Source organism: Cupressus sempervirens, chromosome 10 (genome assembly GCF_028749045.1).
Source record: "Cupressus sempervirens isolate cs-2001-9-10 chromosome 10, ASM2874904v1, whole genome shotgun sequence".
Classification (NCBI taxonomy): Eukaryota; Viridiplantae; Streptophyta; class Pinopsida; order Cupressales; family Cupressaceae; genus Cupressus; species Cupressus sempervirens.
Window position 1 is genome coordinate 99,490,128 of NC_143127.1, and position 16,501 is coordinate 99,506,628.

The following is a 16,501-nucleotide window of genomic DNA, read 5'->3' on the forward strand; positions in this document are numbered from 1 at the left end:
CATGCTTCCTCTTTGCCTGAGTTCTGGGCTCGCTTGGGTAGTGCTCCCTCCAAGTCTTCTTCTCTCCATGCTGCTTGGATTGCTGGCCCATCTTTCATGCTTTGGCATATCTGGTTGGAGAGGAATCGTTGCATATTCCAAGATGTTCGGCTTGGTGTTTTGCATCTTTGGTGGAAAATATCACATTCTCTCCAAGAAACTATTCTTGTGAAGTGTGAGCTTGATGGGGGTATGGATCTGGTTGATCTTGCTATCTGTAATCGCCTCAATTTTCATCTGTAGGATGGGGTTGCGGCTCATAGGTTTCCTTCTATGTCCAGGCAGCTTCACCATCAAAGGAAGGGTCGGGTTAACCGAGATGGGCACTGGACTCCTCCTCCCTGTGGAGTTCTGAAAATTAACACTGATGGTTCTTCTCGTGAGAATCCTGGTCCGGCTGGTATTGGCGGAGTGGCTTGTTGTAGTTCTGGGAATGTTAAATTTTTCTTCTCAATTCATAAGGGTGATTATACTAACAATCTCATGGAAGCTCAGGCTATTTTATATGATGTGGAACAGTGTTGCTTGTGGGGATGGAGTAAGATTATTTGTGAGTCTGATTCCCAGGTGGTGGTGAACATGCTTTCTTCGCAAGAGCTTGAAGATGTTAGTTGGCAGTTGGCCACTGTTGTTAAGCAGATTATTTTCTTCTCTTCCTCTTTTCAGTTCATTAGGTTCAAGTATATTCCGCGAGAATGGAATAGACCTGCTGATTGTTTAGCCAAATGGGCTTCTAGTCATGATCCGGGTTGGAATGTTAGGGATAGGGGGCAACTGTCCTTTGAGATGGTGCAAGAATTTGATGATCTTGTTGCTCAGGATCGAGCTCCTTGTTGAGCTCTCCTTGTTGTATTCCTTTCTGTCTTGATAAATTTTTACCCCTCTTTTTGCAAAATATCACAATTTGACTTGTTGTGAAAAATATCTCCTACTTATCAATTGATATTTATTGATTCAAATGCTTTATGAATATGTTTACAAAAAATATATTTCATTACTATCTATTAGAAGTCTTAAAAAAATTCTAAACAAAAATACAACTACAAAGAAATAAAGAAACATTCGGAAAAAATAGAAAAAAAAAAAATCAACTTCCCTCAATAAATAATTATAATAATTTTTTTTTAAAAAAAAAATCTAATTTGACAGTCCTATATGCTTTGGGGATAGAGATAATTATGTCATATAATGTGTATCATTGATAAAAAATGGCTAGTGATTTGACTGTCACCCTTGCTTATCATATGACTTTTTTATATAGTTTGGTCATTTTAGTGACTTGAACAAAAATATTGATTGTCAATTTTTTAAATTAATGAATAATTTAATAAATTATTTTAAATTTAAATTTTTTTTTTTATCAATATGCTTTTGTAATATATATTAAATAAATAATAATAATCTTAATAAAGTATTGTAAATTATCTAATTACTATTTTTTGAATAGAATATGTGATTTTAAAAAAACACTCAAAATAAAACATCAACATCTAGATTTCTAAGAATCTAATTTATAAGTTTATTATATTCATTTGAAATTATGATGATGATAATAATATCAAAGATCAAGATTTCTACCATATATATTTACTTCATTCAAATATTTATCCTTATCTTTGTTGATATAGAGGCAAACAATGCAAAATTGGAAAATAAGTAAAAAATAATAAAAATTACAAAAAATAAATTGCTAAACTTATAGACTTCATTTTTTAAAAACTCATTAAAATAATATTTTTCTTATAAATTAGTAACATATTAAAAAAATAAAATTAATCATGCATGTTTCTAAATTAAAATCATAGAAAGTTTTAAAAATACTCTGCTCCTTTTTCTCTAGGGAGATCCATTAGACAAGGGTGCCCTCTGGCACCATCTCTTTTTGTGATTGCTTCGGAGGCTCTTTTCTATATTCTCAGAGATAATTCTTTATCTCCTGATGTTAGAGGTATCTATTTGCCTAATGATGAAGAGCTCATCAATTGCCAGTTTGCGAATGATACCGCTTTGTTCTTTGAGCTTTCAGAAAGTAATTTTAAGGCTTTGCAATATAAACTCAGTTTCTTTTGTTCTATATCTGGGGCTAAAATATCTCAAGCCAAATCAGTTTGTTTGGTGTGGGATGTGTAGCCCCTGGATTGGTTTTCTCAATACAATTTTCTATGGGGAGGCCCCAATAAGATCACTACATATCTTGGTATCCCTTTCTCAGTGGAACCTACCCTCGAGGACATGTGGTCATGGGTTAAAGAGAAGATTGATAAGAAGCTTAACAAATGGCATAATAGGGCATTATCTCTAGCAGGCAGAATTCAAGTTTGTCAAAAGATGTTGTCCTCCTACACCATTTACTATTCCTCTACTTGGTTTTTTAACAATTATCAGATTGCTAAAATTCAAAAGCCCATCAGACAATTTCTTTGGTCTGATGGCAAGGGTAATAATAAAATTCATTCTGTTAAGTGGGCTTGGTGCCACACTGACAAGGCCCTTGGGGGACTTGGGCTGAAGGACTTAAGAATTCAGGGTATTGCCTTGTCTGCCAAATGGATTTTTCAATCCATGGAGGGTGACTGTCTTTGGAAAGTGTTGGTTAGAAATAACATTGAGAGGGGTGTGCCTAAGAAAGCCAAATCTTGGACTAATCTCCCCTTTTCTGACCTCATTATTGGTAACTTTCCTATCATGGTCCAAGGTTCCGCAGTTTTTAGATCTATTTGGAAGGCTTGGGACCATGTTAGGAAATTCATCACTAACAAGGATTTTCATTGTAATGATCAAATCCATGGTGAAAGATCCATTTGGTGGAATCTTCACCTAAATGGTAAACCTTTGGCCCTTACCCAAGGGTGTTCTGCCATACTGTGGGCTAAGAAAGGTATTGAACAATTCATAGATCTCTTTGAGCAGAATCAAATCACTCCTTGGGATGAGCTTAAAAATAAATATGATATCCCTGATTCCCATAAAAGAACTTATAACATGATTTTGCAAGCTGTTAATGGTCTTCCCACTATATGCGATGTTGATTCTCAAAGGCACCTTAATTGTAAATGGCCTAGTGGAGTTGTCACGAATCTTCTTAAGGCCAAGAATATATACAAAATCCTTGATTGTAATACTTATATTATTGATCATGTCAATGCTATTTGGTACTCTTCTTATGATGCTGATGTTTGGAAAAAATACTTTGATATCTTGTGGAAGAATTCTGTTGAGCCTAAAATTAGATGCTTCAAATGGTTAGTCATGTTGGATAAGCTACCTATTAAGAGAGATTTATCTAATTCTGATTTTTGTAATTTATGTAGAGTTCCTGAAATTGGTAGACATATTCTTTTAGATTGTACTTTTGCTAAAGAAATATGGAGAATGTTTGGCATTGTTTATCCTATTGATGTTAATATTCTTGATATTATCACTGGTCATATTAATGGTTTTCCTAAAGATACCAATTTATTTTGGAATATATTGTCATCTAACATTCTTTGGCAAATCTGGAAGTGCAGGAACGAGGAAAGGTACCAAGGTAAGCCAAGGGATCTTACTGAATTTTTTTGAAAACTCGCTTATTTTAAAATTTCCTTGCAGGTACAGGCTACTATGCTGATCGAGCGGGACAAGATAAGAAGGTTCCTTCATGATGGGCATGCTACTTTTTTCTACTATGAGTTGAAGCATGGATACCAATAGCGTGGAACCTTGGATGATCTGCAAGCTTTTGAGCAAGCTTGCATTAGGCTGAATAAAGAAATCAGTAAGAAAGTGAATGCTAGAAAAGAAGATTTATTTAGGTTGACACAGATTCAAGAACGTAAAAGCGTCTTTTGGATGGAGGGTCCCTTAGGTTGGACTGCTTGGGTGGTCAATTACTATGATGTTCTTAGTTAGTTAGTCCTTCTCCTCTTTTTGTTTGGTTGTACAGCTGAGTATGTTCTTCCTTAGTGAGGCTTGGCCTCCTTGTTGATTTTTGTGGTGGTACTTTGGTTGCTTTGTATTTTTTGAAACTCTTATATCTAATAGAAAAAAAATAAAAAATTCTAGACTATTAAAAAATAAAAAAGCAACCAATAGCCATTAAATTGGGTGCAAATATCAAACACACCACGCCAAGCAAATAAAATAAAATAAAATAAAAAATCTATTCATATTAATAATAAATAAATAAACAGACACACCCCAAGCCAAGCCAAGAAAAAATAAAATTAAAAAAATCTATTCATATTAATAATAAATAAACAAATAAACAGCGATATATTCATGAATAATACAAACGGATACCACTGATGTGAAGAATAGTAAAAAAATTGAAAATATTAATCTATTCATTTGAATAATCAATAAATAAATTAGAAAAACATTTTCAAAAATTTTATCGTCCACCTAACCCATTTACCGACAAATAAAATAATACGTAACCATATTTTGAGCTACGGAATCAGTTCCCATCGCTTTCAGAGCTGAAATGTTGTGGAAATCCGATGAAGCACGTGGAATCAAAACGAGTTGGTGATATTCAACGTTGCTTTCCCAACCAGTTTCTTTTCCATTTTATTTTGCCCCCCATTACGTGTTTGGTGGGTTCTTGCTTGGATTTGACCACATCCATGGAATCAAAACCAAATGTACCATCATTAGACCAATATTGTTCCAAGCCTAATGCTCATCTTTTGTATTGCCACAATCATTTTCTAGATCACTACAATTTGTTTTGCTTAGGTCTTAGGTTTGTCCTATATATCATTAGTTGGATCCCATAAACTTTTAACACCCTCTAGAACTTCTTTAATAAGTTTAAAGAGATAAATTATTGTGGGACTGAAAATAAAGATGTATAGTTAATCTTGAGATTTCAACCTAAGTTTAATTTTTGTATCTATCTTTAATGTTGCAAAGAGTGTTTTTGAAATTCAAGTTAACATTTCACATGTGGATCCATTTGGCATCTCTCTCACTATAGAACACGATAGGCTCATCTAGAATGAGCACTCTTAAATCTTGGAAGTCACATGCACTAGTGATCAAGGAATGCATAAAATAATAGAATGAAATATTTGATAAAGACAAGAAATAAAAATAGGAAGGGGAAAAAGGATAGTTGTCTTAAAAAGTAGACGATGGGAGGTCTCTTCTCAAAAGGTTTCACATTTGCATATAGTAAAAGAATTGTTCATTATGAATAAAAATGTCTAATTATAAAAAACAATGATGTCAATTAAGAAGAGTTTACATAAGGGGTTTAACAATGTAAATTCTAATAGAAAGACGAACTAAAAGGGCAATAATATTGTAGTTGGACTCTTGATTCAAATATTTTGTACCTCGTGATTTCATCTTGAGACAATTTCACATATTTGTACCCTGATTTTATGCCTAGTATTCTGATGGATGATGACATTAGTATTGAGGTGTCTAAGAGAAGGGTAGATTCATTTGGGTGATGTCAACTTTTAGGATATTCTTTGTATGCCCTTGTATCAACTAATATCATTTCGCTCTACCAAATCACTCACAAAGGTTCAACAAAATTGGGTTAGCCCTTGATTAAATGTGTGTGTGTGTGTGTGTGTGTGTGTGTGTTCTTCAACATCCTTTGATTATTTTGTTCACTCACTTTGATGAGGCGAGTGAGATATTACATGTGAGTTTTAGCCATATTGACCACCACTATTTGCACTAGCTCCTCCAGCATAGCACGGTCATAAGGTTTCCTTGCATTCACTTTTCAATGGGTGTTTTCCAAGGTTACACTCTTGGTAAGCATCATGAAGATAATTTCAAAAAAAGCTAAGCATGGAGAGCTTAACAAATACAAGAGTCGATTCATATTTTCAAACTCATTGATGACTTTTCATAGTACTTGGGTGCATTTTCTCATATATAAATGTATGTGATATTTGAGTGTTTGGAAGACTATTTTAAACAAATTTATAGTCAAGGAAATCCAATAAGATTTTGTGTATTCACAATGGTTATGAATATATCAACTAACATTTTGAGTGATTTTACAATATGGAGGAAATTGATTTATAGCATCAATTTCTATATAGTCCTCTTGCATAGTGTATAATAGATTTCTTGAACTATATTATTAGGCGAAGATCGTTTATTGTACTTGTTATAAAAAAAGAAAGTTCTTTATATATCCTTGAAGGATTCATCTTTTTGAGTCATGGATTAATTGGAAACCATTAGTTAAGAACTTTAGAATGTTTGGATCTCTTTCAAGGGACTTACATGTTTACAAAGAAATATAAGACCTTCATAGATCCATAGAGTTGGCCTTGCATGTTTGTAGGTTATTTAGATAGTGTTAAGGGTTATCGGTTTCTTCACTCTACTACAGATAAAAATTCAATTAAAAAGAAAAGTGACCTTATTTTGAGGAGGGATCTTCGAGTTCCACATTAGTCACTTCTCCACGTCCCCCTTCAAAATTAAAGTCTTTTTTAATGTATGACATGGATCTTCGAAGGAACCAAATGGACTTATGTACATTCCCAATAATGAAAAGTCTTTTCTTCCACATGAGAGTGATGGTGAGGATCCACTTAATTCCTCTCCTAGCCATAATTCAAAGGTTGATAATTACTCTTTGGATTCTTTAACTTTGGTTCCATTGCTTGTTCAACAATCACTACAAGATGGAAGCTATTAGATTGAGCATTCATTAGATAATAGATGGACTTATGAACAATTTTAATGGCCCACAAATATATTCATTACTACCACCTCCAATCCATAAGATTTTAAGAGGTTTTTGATATTATTGATTCATATATAACTAGCCAAAAGGAATATATAGTTCTTTGATATAGAAACACGTTTCAAATCTTTTCCCCTTCCCTAAGAGAATATCATTTTCTCAATGCAAGTAGATCTATAAAATAAGATTCATAATAGATGTGGTAGTATATCAGTATAAGGTATAGTGAGTTGTTAATTGTTTTCTCAAGTTTTTAGAGTTAATTAATTAAGATCTTTGGACTTGCAGACAAAATGAGCTTCATCTAATTCTCATGTTCTTTTTCTGGAACACATCAATATAAGTTATATCACCAAATGGATGTGAAGAGTAATCCTCTTAATAAAATCCTTGAAGAGGAGATACATATAGAGAAACCATAGGGTAATATCTAATCAATTTCTTTGGTTCGTAGATTCTATAATTATATCCATGGTCAAAAATATGTCCCTCAAGATTGGTACACTAAGATAGATTCCTTCATTCTCACACTTGTGTTGTCTAATTGTCATTCATATTTAAATGTCTATATTTTGCAACAAGACGAATCAACACTTTTGGTTCTCTATGAACTCGTGATCTATTTTCATGAGGAGTTCCTCATTTTCCATGGCGATGATAAAAAAACTTCTCAACATTTTTTTTTATCACCAACTTGGTTGTGATTAAGATATCTCAGTTTGGTTTCAAGATCACCATCATATATTTTACTTGATATCCAAATTTTATCTTAAGGTTTCACATTGTTAACTAAACACTTTATATATCTTGCTTTCATTCTAGTGTTAGATTTGAGGCTTAATGTTCATTACCTTTTGTTGATTGTACTTTTTATCTACAACTTAAGAGGCACCATTTCATATGCTATGGACATGGCCCCTGGATTCATGTTGAAAACCCATGCTTTATATTATAAAGAAACCAAGTAGATTATTAAAACTATATTTAGGGTATTCACAATGTTGAGATTCACTATGTAGTAGCATTTATAGCACCATTTCAAGTAGCATTTGTATAAACTTGGCAGACTACATAGATTCAAATTAGTTAGGTTGTTATTAGGATTGCAAGTCTACTTCAAGTTAAAAAATAATCTTTTAATTCAAATGCTATTAGTTGATTAGAAAGAAACATTACATTATTGTTCAATTTTCTATCGAAGTTGATTATGTTGGAGGTATGAATTTTTCTACTAAAATATTTTGGCTTCAAAATTTACTCACCAAGTTTGGCATTGAAGCTCAAATACTCATTAGTCATATTTTCTAACAACCCAAATTTTAGTCAAAACTTATGAAACTTAACTCATTCATCATTAGAGGACTAGACATATTAATGTCCATAAACACTACATTTAGAATCATATTCATGGATATAGATCATCAATCTTTGTTGTTGCTTTACTTTTAAGAAGGTTGTTGATATGTTTACCAAACCTTTTATAGAAATAAATTGTTTTTATTTGTGAGCATTGTTGGGAGTGCAAGGACCTTCATCTTTTGGGGGCAACTTAGTCCTTCCTTTCTTTTTGGATCTTTCATCTTTCTATGTTGGGATGAAAATTCCCTCTTCTCTTTGGGGGTAATTTTTTGTACACGGATGCCTCATTAGGCTTCATTTGTGAGGACTTATCTTATTTCTCATCTAAGCTATATAAAGGGTGTTAGTGTAAGTTAATATTTTTTAGTTAGTATTGGTTTTCTTTTTTATCTAGGGTTTTTCTTCACTTCCTAATTAAGCTTTCTTAGATTAATAAAATGAGTATTAGTGTTAGTAGTGTGAGGTGTCAACATTTTCCATGAGAACTATAATTATTATTACTCGACAAATTTGATGCCCTCTTCTTATTATCTTTATTTGCCACCTCCCTTATCTCACTTTACACACACACACACACACACACACACACTTACTCTCTAGCTTATTTCAGATAAATTTTGCATCTTGTAGCTTCGTACTATTATGGTTTTCTACTGCTATTTTGCTTCACGAGCTTTTACATTATTCTCTTGGAAATTAACTCCATAATGTTATTTTGATTACTTTAATCACCTATATTTATAATTTTATGGTTTCTATTTCTTGTACTAGATCTCAAGGGTTACCATACATTCCACAAATTCTAACACAATAATCGATTTTCAAAACTATCATCAATGTAAGTGGTGAACTTAAGATTTGGAAATGTGAAATGTGAAGTGAGGTGTGTTTTAGTCTAGTGAATAGTATTGTACTCATGTTAATGTGCAAGGAAAACTCTAGTAATTTGGATTAGTTAAATTTTATATTTAAGATAATAACATCACACACATAAATGTTAGGTTATGGTTAGGTTGTGTCATTTAGCACAATAATTGAGAGTTAGGTGAATGCATTATTCTATTTTATAATTATAAACAATTATTGATTAAAAGTTGGTGACTTACTAATAGATTATTATTTATTTTATTTCACCTTGATGCTTACAACATGATTTTAGTATTACTTAGTTTTCCAAGGTATAAGTAGTTCTAAATATTATTTTAAGATTAACATAATGCATAATCTAAAACAATGAATCAATCCTATTATAGAAAGTACACGTTCATTTGTAAATAAAAAAAGAGAGATTTTAAAATAATATAACAAACTTTTCTATACTTGATATTATTGTTCTTTGATAATCCAACATCTAGTTACATTTTATAGGAGGTCAACAAGAATATGTGAAATAAAAAACAAAAGAGGAAGAAGAAGAATCTTTAACATCTTACAAGGCTCAACAAAAAGTATCCTATGAGAAATTTAGCCTTGCAAGGTTAGTGTTAAGTAGTTTGGCTCTTTTTTTATGTATGACAAATGAAAGGATAAACATTAAAGTTGAACATGCACTTTCAAAGATCCCCATTACCAACTTTCCTTCCTTTTATGATGTAGATTTTTCTTTATTTAATAACTTAGCCCTTAATTGAAATAACGAGAAGAGAATGATGAGAAGAAAGTTGAGATAGATAGAGGGACATACCTAGTAGTGGCTATAGCTAACTTCACGTGTTCAAGTGAAGTACCAAATGATGTCAAAATTATCCAATTATTTTGTGGTTCTCTTATGCAACTTAAGTGCTTAAAGTTAAGGTTTCAACTTCTCATCAATAACAATATACTTTGTAGAAGTTATTATGTGTGTATAGGTCAAAAAGTGGTCAAACAAAGGTGTTGTCCAATACTAGACACTAGAAACCCCAACAATGGATCAATTTATATCTAGTAGTAAGTAACGACTTCTACAGAGTGGATCATTATTTGTGAGAAGATGAAGCCTTAGCTTTAAGCAACTAAGTTCCATACGAGAGCAACCAAAAAAATCAATAATTCAGATAGATTAATTTTATTTTTGTATTGCTATGCAAAATTGTTTATTATTAGATGGTCACTCTAACTAAAAGTGAACATTATTTGACCTCAATTTACTATTGAATATATTGCCCTAATAATATAATATTTTTTCTTTAAAAAAGTAAAATAATAAATATGTATGAACTTTGTTTAACCATCACAAAGAAGAAAGGAAAAAATTAGAACATCAACTTGCAAAGAAATTTGACGATTATGTAATAAATAAATAATAATAATAAATATTATTTGAAAAAAAACACCCTCATAGATTTGGGATTGTTTACCCAAGAAGGAATCCATGCCTACATAGTTTTTAATACATTTTTCTGCATATCCAAAAGCAGTTTTTGGCCCTCCACTACGAAATTAGTTGCCTCTTTCCCCAGAGTTGTTGGTGGGAGTTAGGTGAGGCGTGAACGTATCCGCCAATGTTCTCCTGTCCGTCAAACAGAAAAGCTGCAATTTTGATGTTTCTTACCAACCATGGGAGTGGGTGTTAAGCAACACCGAAGTACCAGTCTCTTGCCTTTTATACTGTACTCGTCCCGTACACTCCATTCGTATCTCTGATCTTGTAACTAACCTTCCCTCAATCAAGTCTGCCTATTCCATTGATGCCCGGATTGATTGGGGAGCAATATTTGAAACGATTGGTACATCTTGATGTACAGATTGATAATTATGAATGCCTTGTGTATTTAGTGGGGGGCTTCTAGCTTCAAAGTGGAACTGATGCTGGCTGGGAATTGAAGGTATGGTTGTCACATCTATTGGCGGAATTAGATGAGATTTGTGTTTCATTTTATTTTTTCACTTCTCTAGAGCTGGGATTCAATTTGTTTAGTTGGTGTAAATTCTGTCACGATTTTTGGGTTCCACCAAATATCCGTGAATCAACAGTTCTCTTTTGTCTTCTGCAGCATAATTTGAATTCTTCTATTCTATAGGTGCTCTTGCTTCTACGAGAGGGATTAACTCGTGGGCTTAGAAGAAGAGCAAGAGGCAATTAGAGACAGACAGCTCAGAGATTTTTGATGGATATCAAGCAGTATGTTCCTTCTCGGGTTGCGTCGCCTGCCTTGATGCCCTCCAAATTTGGATCAAAAATAGATTTGAAAGTTTCTCAAGGAAAAGGGAAATGGTCCGTCTGGGCATCTAGCTTGACCCCTTCTTCAAGGAATTCTACCCATGTGCAAGTTACCAGAGTATCGGCCTCGTCCACATTCAGGTTCGTTGGTTTCTTTTCCTTCAAGGCCGTTTTTCTCTTTGCTGGATAAATTGTTAGAAATTATACATAATTGGAAGCTTAGAAAGCAGGTATTAGCTGGACTAAAACATTAATGGGAATATGGTCATTGTGGTAAATAACTTTTAAATGACCAGCGCCACATAATCAGAAGCTATATAGGAGCCACAAGCTATAACATTAAAACAGCTGGTTTGGTTAGTACTGAAGCGAGGCAGGGTGCTAGAGAGAATTGCATCTCAAAGGCTGCTTTCTTATTGGCATAGGTTTGGGTTTGGGTCCTGCTTCATTAGGAACCATTACAGCACTACAACATGTCATCCTGTTCACTGACTTTTAACGGTGTTAACATAATGGAAATTGCTCTGCTCTGCCTCTAGACCATGCCATGTCCAGCTTAGGATTATTCATCATTAGAATTCATAGAGTTTCTGGCTTATGTATTTTGTTTTAGGACTGCCTTCTATTTGGCAAATTTGTTTGTGGGTAATTCTTTTTGGGAAACCTCTTATACACCTCTGTAAGATGGACCATTGTTAACAAAGCTTGAATCAGTCATCGCCATAGGAATTGCTCTGTCTTACCACCAGACCATGGTCCTTTCCTTAATTCTCATTATGTTTGGTTCAATGTTTTCTTTTGAGGTTGCAGTGTGCAGAAAGATCGATTGGACCGCAGTGAGAACTTAACGCTGGATGCCATCCGCAAATCTTTGATTCGTCAAGAGGACAGTATTATCTTTAATCTTCTTGAGAGAGCACAGTACTGTTTCAATGCCCCTGCCTATGATGGCAATGCATTTCCCATACCTGGCTTCAGCGGGTCACTCATTGAATTCAATCTCAGAGAAACTGAACACCTTCATGCTAAAGTAAGATGATTGTTTACATGCTTTTCCTAGGGTTCACTTAATTAGGAATATAAGGAGGTGTCAAGCTGTTTGAGATTTATCCAGACGATAAACAGAATCATAGAGGATATAATGAAATCCTTATTTTGAACTCTCTACCTATATTACATAAGCACAAACATACAATTAAAAAGCCCGGTTCAAGTGATGCATATTGCAGCAAATTCTTATCCTTCACTCAAACTAAGAAACTTTAACTTCACTGCCCAAAAGTGGTGAGTAAGATTGAAGCAAGAGATATTTGAAATTCCTATATTCATTTTTTTGGCCTAATTTGATAATAAAACAGTTGATATATGAGGTTTCTCGGAGCATATTTAAGTAGGATTTGCAATGTACCAAGATATATCTACAAACATTTTTCTTTTGATATTTGAGAAATGAAGCAATGTCTATGTGCAATGATCACTGACTTTCCTGTCTGTTCTGTACATGCAGGTTGGCAGGTATAAAAGCCCAGATGAGCATCCATTTTTTCCTGAAGGCTTACCAGAGCCTTTGCTTCCACCTCTGAGATACCCACAGGTGCTACTGTTGGATTCAAGTTGAAATTCAAACTGATCAATGATAATTCTATTCTATATTATACCAATTTTGAGAATTTGCAGTATGCAGACATTGATATTTAGGGTATGTGGATTACAGAAACCTGGAGTATACACAAGTCAAATAGAAAATACAGTTTTCTGAAAAAGCTTTGAAAACTTGTTGGAGAAAATAAATATTAGATGTCATGGTTAAACTTCAGCCTACATAAATAGCAGAAATGACATTAGAAAGTCCATCTGTACCTTCAATACACAAGTTCTGAGTGTCATGAAAATGTTATCCAATATTCATATTGTGTATTTACTATATAACTATCTGATTGAACCTAAGAAAAAATTTAATGCCAAACAGGTGGAAGATGTAAACCGAGACCTTATATTGTGAGCCCCAAATCCATCCCAAGTACTCAAAACTTATGTTTAAATAGGGTTCCAAGATTTGATTTGATTCTATGTCTAGTAGATCTGCATGGATTAACAAAAATTTGATAATCGCTAGGTTTAGTTTCATGTACTGAATCATAGGGAAAGTTCAATTCTAGATGTTAATTAAATGATTAAGTATTATTGTCTCAATAATAAATGCCTAGCAATGGATATTGTTTTTTATCCTTATGATAGTATGTTGAATATCATGCCCCAAACAAATAGAAAGTCTCTAGCAAAGGAAGAAAAAAATTATATAATGATGCAAATTTAGCCAGGGACAACAATCAACTGAACAAGGTGATCTTGCAAAGAGAAACTTGGGAGACAAATTTTAACAATGATTAATTGTCACCTAAATCTTTAGACTTAGAAAGATGAGTTATTAAACAACCACTACTAAGAAGATAGCATAGTTCAGCTGCCAAGGAGAAACCATTTGAATTTTGAAACAACCGTTGCAATTATATTAACCACTTGTAACAGGTGATTATGATTTTAGTCAAATATGATGCCTACTGAATATGTGGCAATAACCTTAAGAACTAAAACAAAATAAAAACAATAGTCAAAATGTGAGAGAAAAGCCTACTGGCTGTAAGTCCTGGTTAACTTTAAAACTTAAAATTCTTGCTCGACTTGGGTGTATTTTACCATTGAAGTAAAAACAATTGGAAACATTCCAAAGCATAGATAATGATTATCTACGCAAATATGATAACCAGTGAAAATATTCTTTGCGCTTACACTGCCCTTTGGCTCAAGTTTCAACAGGCAACCATAAAAGTGACAATTGTGCATTGTTGTTGCAGGTGTTGCATCCTATAGCTCACTCTATCAACATCAATGAATCAGTTTGGAGTATTTATTTTGATAGCTTACTGCCACGATTTGCTGCCAAGGGAGATGACGGAAACTATGGGTCAACTGCAGTGTGTGATACTTTGTGTTTGCAGGTATGTGTATTAACTATGCTGGGCTTTAGGCATTAGTCTATCCTTATTGGAACTTTTCCTTTATGATGTCCCGATTCCTTTTAGTCATAATGCTTAAATCTTTCATTAGCCATGAAACTTAGTCTATCTTCATTAGGCATTCACTATGCTGGGCTTTAGGCATTAAGTCTATCTTCATTGGGACTTTGCCTTATGGCATCCTGATTCCCTGTAGGTCGCAGTAATGCTCAAAGCTTTCATTCTCCGTGTCTTTACATTTACAAAGTCTTCCATGAATCTGTGTCTTTGATTTGTGTGTGAATAATTATAAGAAAAGTTGATACCTTGGTGAAGACCTTGATTAGGCCTTTTGGTTAAGGAACCATATCCATAAGTACAAGCAACAAATTCCCTCGCTATTTAGCTATTATTTGGAAGGTTAATGGGTATTCCACTTATTTACAGGCCCTTTCTAAAAGGATCCATTATGGGAAGTTCGTAGCTGAAGCCAAGTTCAGAGCCTCTCCAGAAGTATATGAAGTTGCAATTCGTGCCCAGGTTCATATTTCTTCTTGACATTTCTCTTTTTCACAGTTTCCTGTTCTTACTTGATATACAAACAGAAAAGTTAACACTATGCCAGAATATTGTTGTACCTTGGAAAGGGTATTTATAGAGTGATAGAAAATGCCATTGTTGTGCAAGAGTAAAATAAAGAGGTGAATTCAAAAGTGAACTTTCACATCTTGATAATGTGCAATGATACTGAATTCAGTATTGAACTTTCACATTTTGATAATGTGCAATGCACCTTCTGAATTAAGAGTACCAAGTCGTGTTCTAGAATGTCTTTAGACTCTTTACCATGGAGAATTAGACATGAGACATCAAGAATTCATACTGACACAAACCTATAGTATCTGAAACAAGGTTTAAACTGCATCTAATGGTTCATAAAAATGTAGACCATGTTCCTCATGAAAAGGATTCCACTGCAGGACAAAGATCAGCTGATGAATTTGCTCACATTCGAAAATGTTGAAGTAGCTGTTCAGAGAAGAGTTGAAGAAAAGGCGAAGGCATATGGCCAGGAGGTTAGTTTGGACGTTTCAAAAGTCAACTCGACCTACAAAATTCAACCCTCTTTGATTGCCAATCTCTATGGCGAGTGGATCATGCCTTTAACAAAAAAGGTTCAAGTGGCATACCTACTAAGAAGGCTTGATTAAAATTTATTAGTATCAAGTCTCTTTGTTATAATTGACAACAAATGACATTCAAGACAAATAAGTCGTGTCCATAAAAAATGTCATCACGCAATGTGTCTTTCTGTTAATAAGGGATGTTTCTTTTGTGTTCGAACTCCAGTCGATTGACTATGCCTTTAATTGATTTTAGAAGACCCCCCAATTTTCTATGGACCAGACTTGGTTTGGGAATATTCTGTTTATCTTGCATATTTTAGAAATATGTCCTCTGGGTTCTGATTGCCTCCATGGTAGCAAGTGTGGGAGCTTCTTTTAAGGCTTTGAAGCATAATGAGGACTTAATGGGGTTTTATCTGTTCTGGGACTTCCCTTACTTCCTAGTAGTAGAAAGGTGTTCCATCTCCAATCTTTTTTGTCAGAAAACAAGTTTTGCTGGTCCTTTCTGCTTATTGACATGTTATGTCATGGCTTGGTGCTAAATTATATTAGAGATGAGTATATCTGGCCCCTTTGGATGTTGGGGTTGTTGAGAGGTATTTATTTGCTCTGCTAGAAATTCTGCCTTTTGATATTCTTGCTTTGTCAGGAATCAGTATGATGAGGTGGAAAAGATGTTTTTAGTCTTCCGTCTCAGCTCATGAGGAAATGTTGCACCGAAGGCTTTGCAGTTTGTAAGATAATTGTTTTTCTTCTCATATGGAGTCTAAATGAGTAGATTTTAGATTATCAAACTCATTATTATATTGAAGCTGTTTCCAGGGTATTTAACTACTTTGGTTCTTGTGACTTTGTTACTTTTTATGAACTGTTGAAAGTATTACAGTCTGTTGTTGTTGGGTGCATGAGCTTAGCATGTTTTGAATCCAACTTGCTGCTAGACTGCATTCTGTTACAATGTTTAATGTAAATCTGAGGTTAGGAATTTTTTTCACAGAAAATATTAGTTTTTGAATATTCCATGAAGTGGAGAGTCTTAATCACTTGGTGCCCCTGCTTTTAATGAAAACCACAAGAGATGTCATTGTCAGGTCATCCTTGGGGAAGATAAAACAACAATGTTTTTGGTAAA

The 16,501-nt window shown here is 33.8% G+C and overlaps 1 protein-coding gene and 1 pseudogene across 2 annotated transcripts; one reads left to right on the forward strand and one right to left on the reverse strand.

The window, feature by feature from the left end:
- LOC149532766 (uncharacterized) overlaps nucleotides 1-10,717 on the reverse strand; it is a 60,312-nt pseudogene extending 49,595 nt beyond the window's left edge.
- LOC149532767 (chorismate mutase 1, chloroplastic-like) lies at nucleotides 10,440-16,203 on the forward strand. 2 transcript variants are annotated; one of them, XM_089807527.1, is made up of 7 exons: nucleotides 10,440-10,911; nucleotides 11,107-11,387; nucleotides 12,057-12,276; nucleotides 12,754-12,840; nucleotides 14,102-14,245; nucleotides 14,690-14,782; nucleotides 15,223-16,203. In XM_089807527.1, the coding sequence occupies exons 2-7, from the start codon at nucleotides 11,194-11,196 to the stop codon at nucleotides 15,451-15,453; spliced, it is 969 nt and encodes a 322-aa protein (XP_089663653.1). In that variant the 5' UTR covers nucleotides 10,440-10,911; nucleotides 11,107-11,193; the 3' UTR covers nucleotides 15,454-16,203. The 2 variants fall into 2 exon arrangements, with proteins under 2 accessions (XP_089663653.1, XP_089663652.1); XM_089807526.1 differs by having other exon boundaries at nucleotides 10,459-10,911; nucleotides 11,080-11,387.
- The last annotated feature ends 298 nt before the right edge of the window (nucleotides 16,204-16,501 follow it).

Bases quoted from the DNA above. Each gene is read 5' to 3' on its own strand.
- LOC149532767 (XM_089807527.1), top strand. From the start codon at position 11,194: ATGGATATCAAGCAGTATGTTCCTTCTCGGGTTGCGTCGCCTGCCTTG. The intron at 11,388-12,056 runs GTTCGTTGGTTT...TTGAGGTTGCAG, and splicing joins TCGGCCTCGTCCACATTCAG to TGTGCAGAAAGATCGATTGG. The intron at 12,277-12,753 runs GTAAGATGATTG...CTGTACATGCAG, and splicing joins CTGAACACCTTCATGCTAAA to GTTGGCAGGTATAAAAGCCC.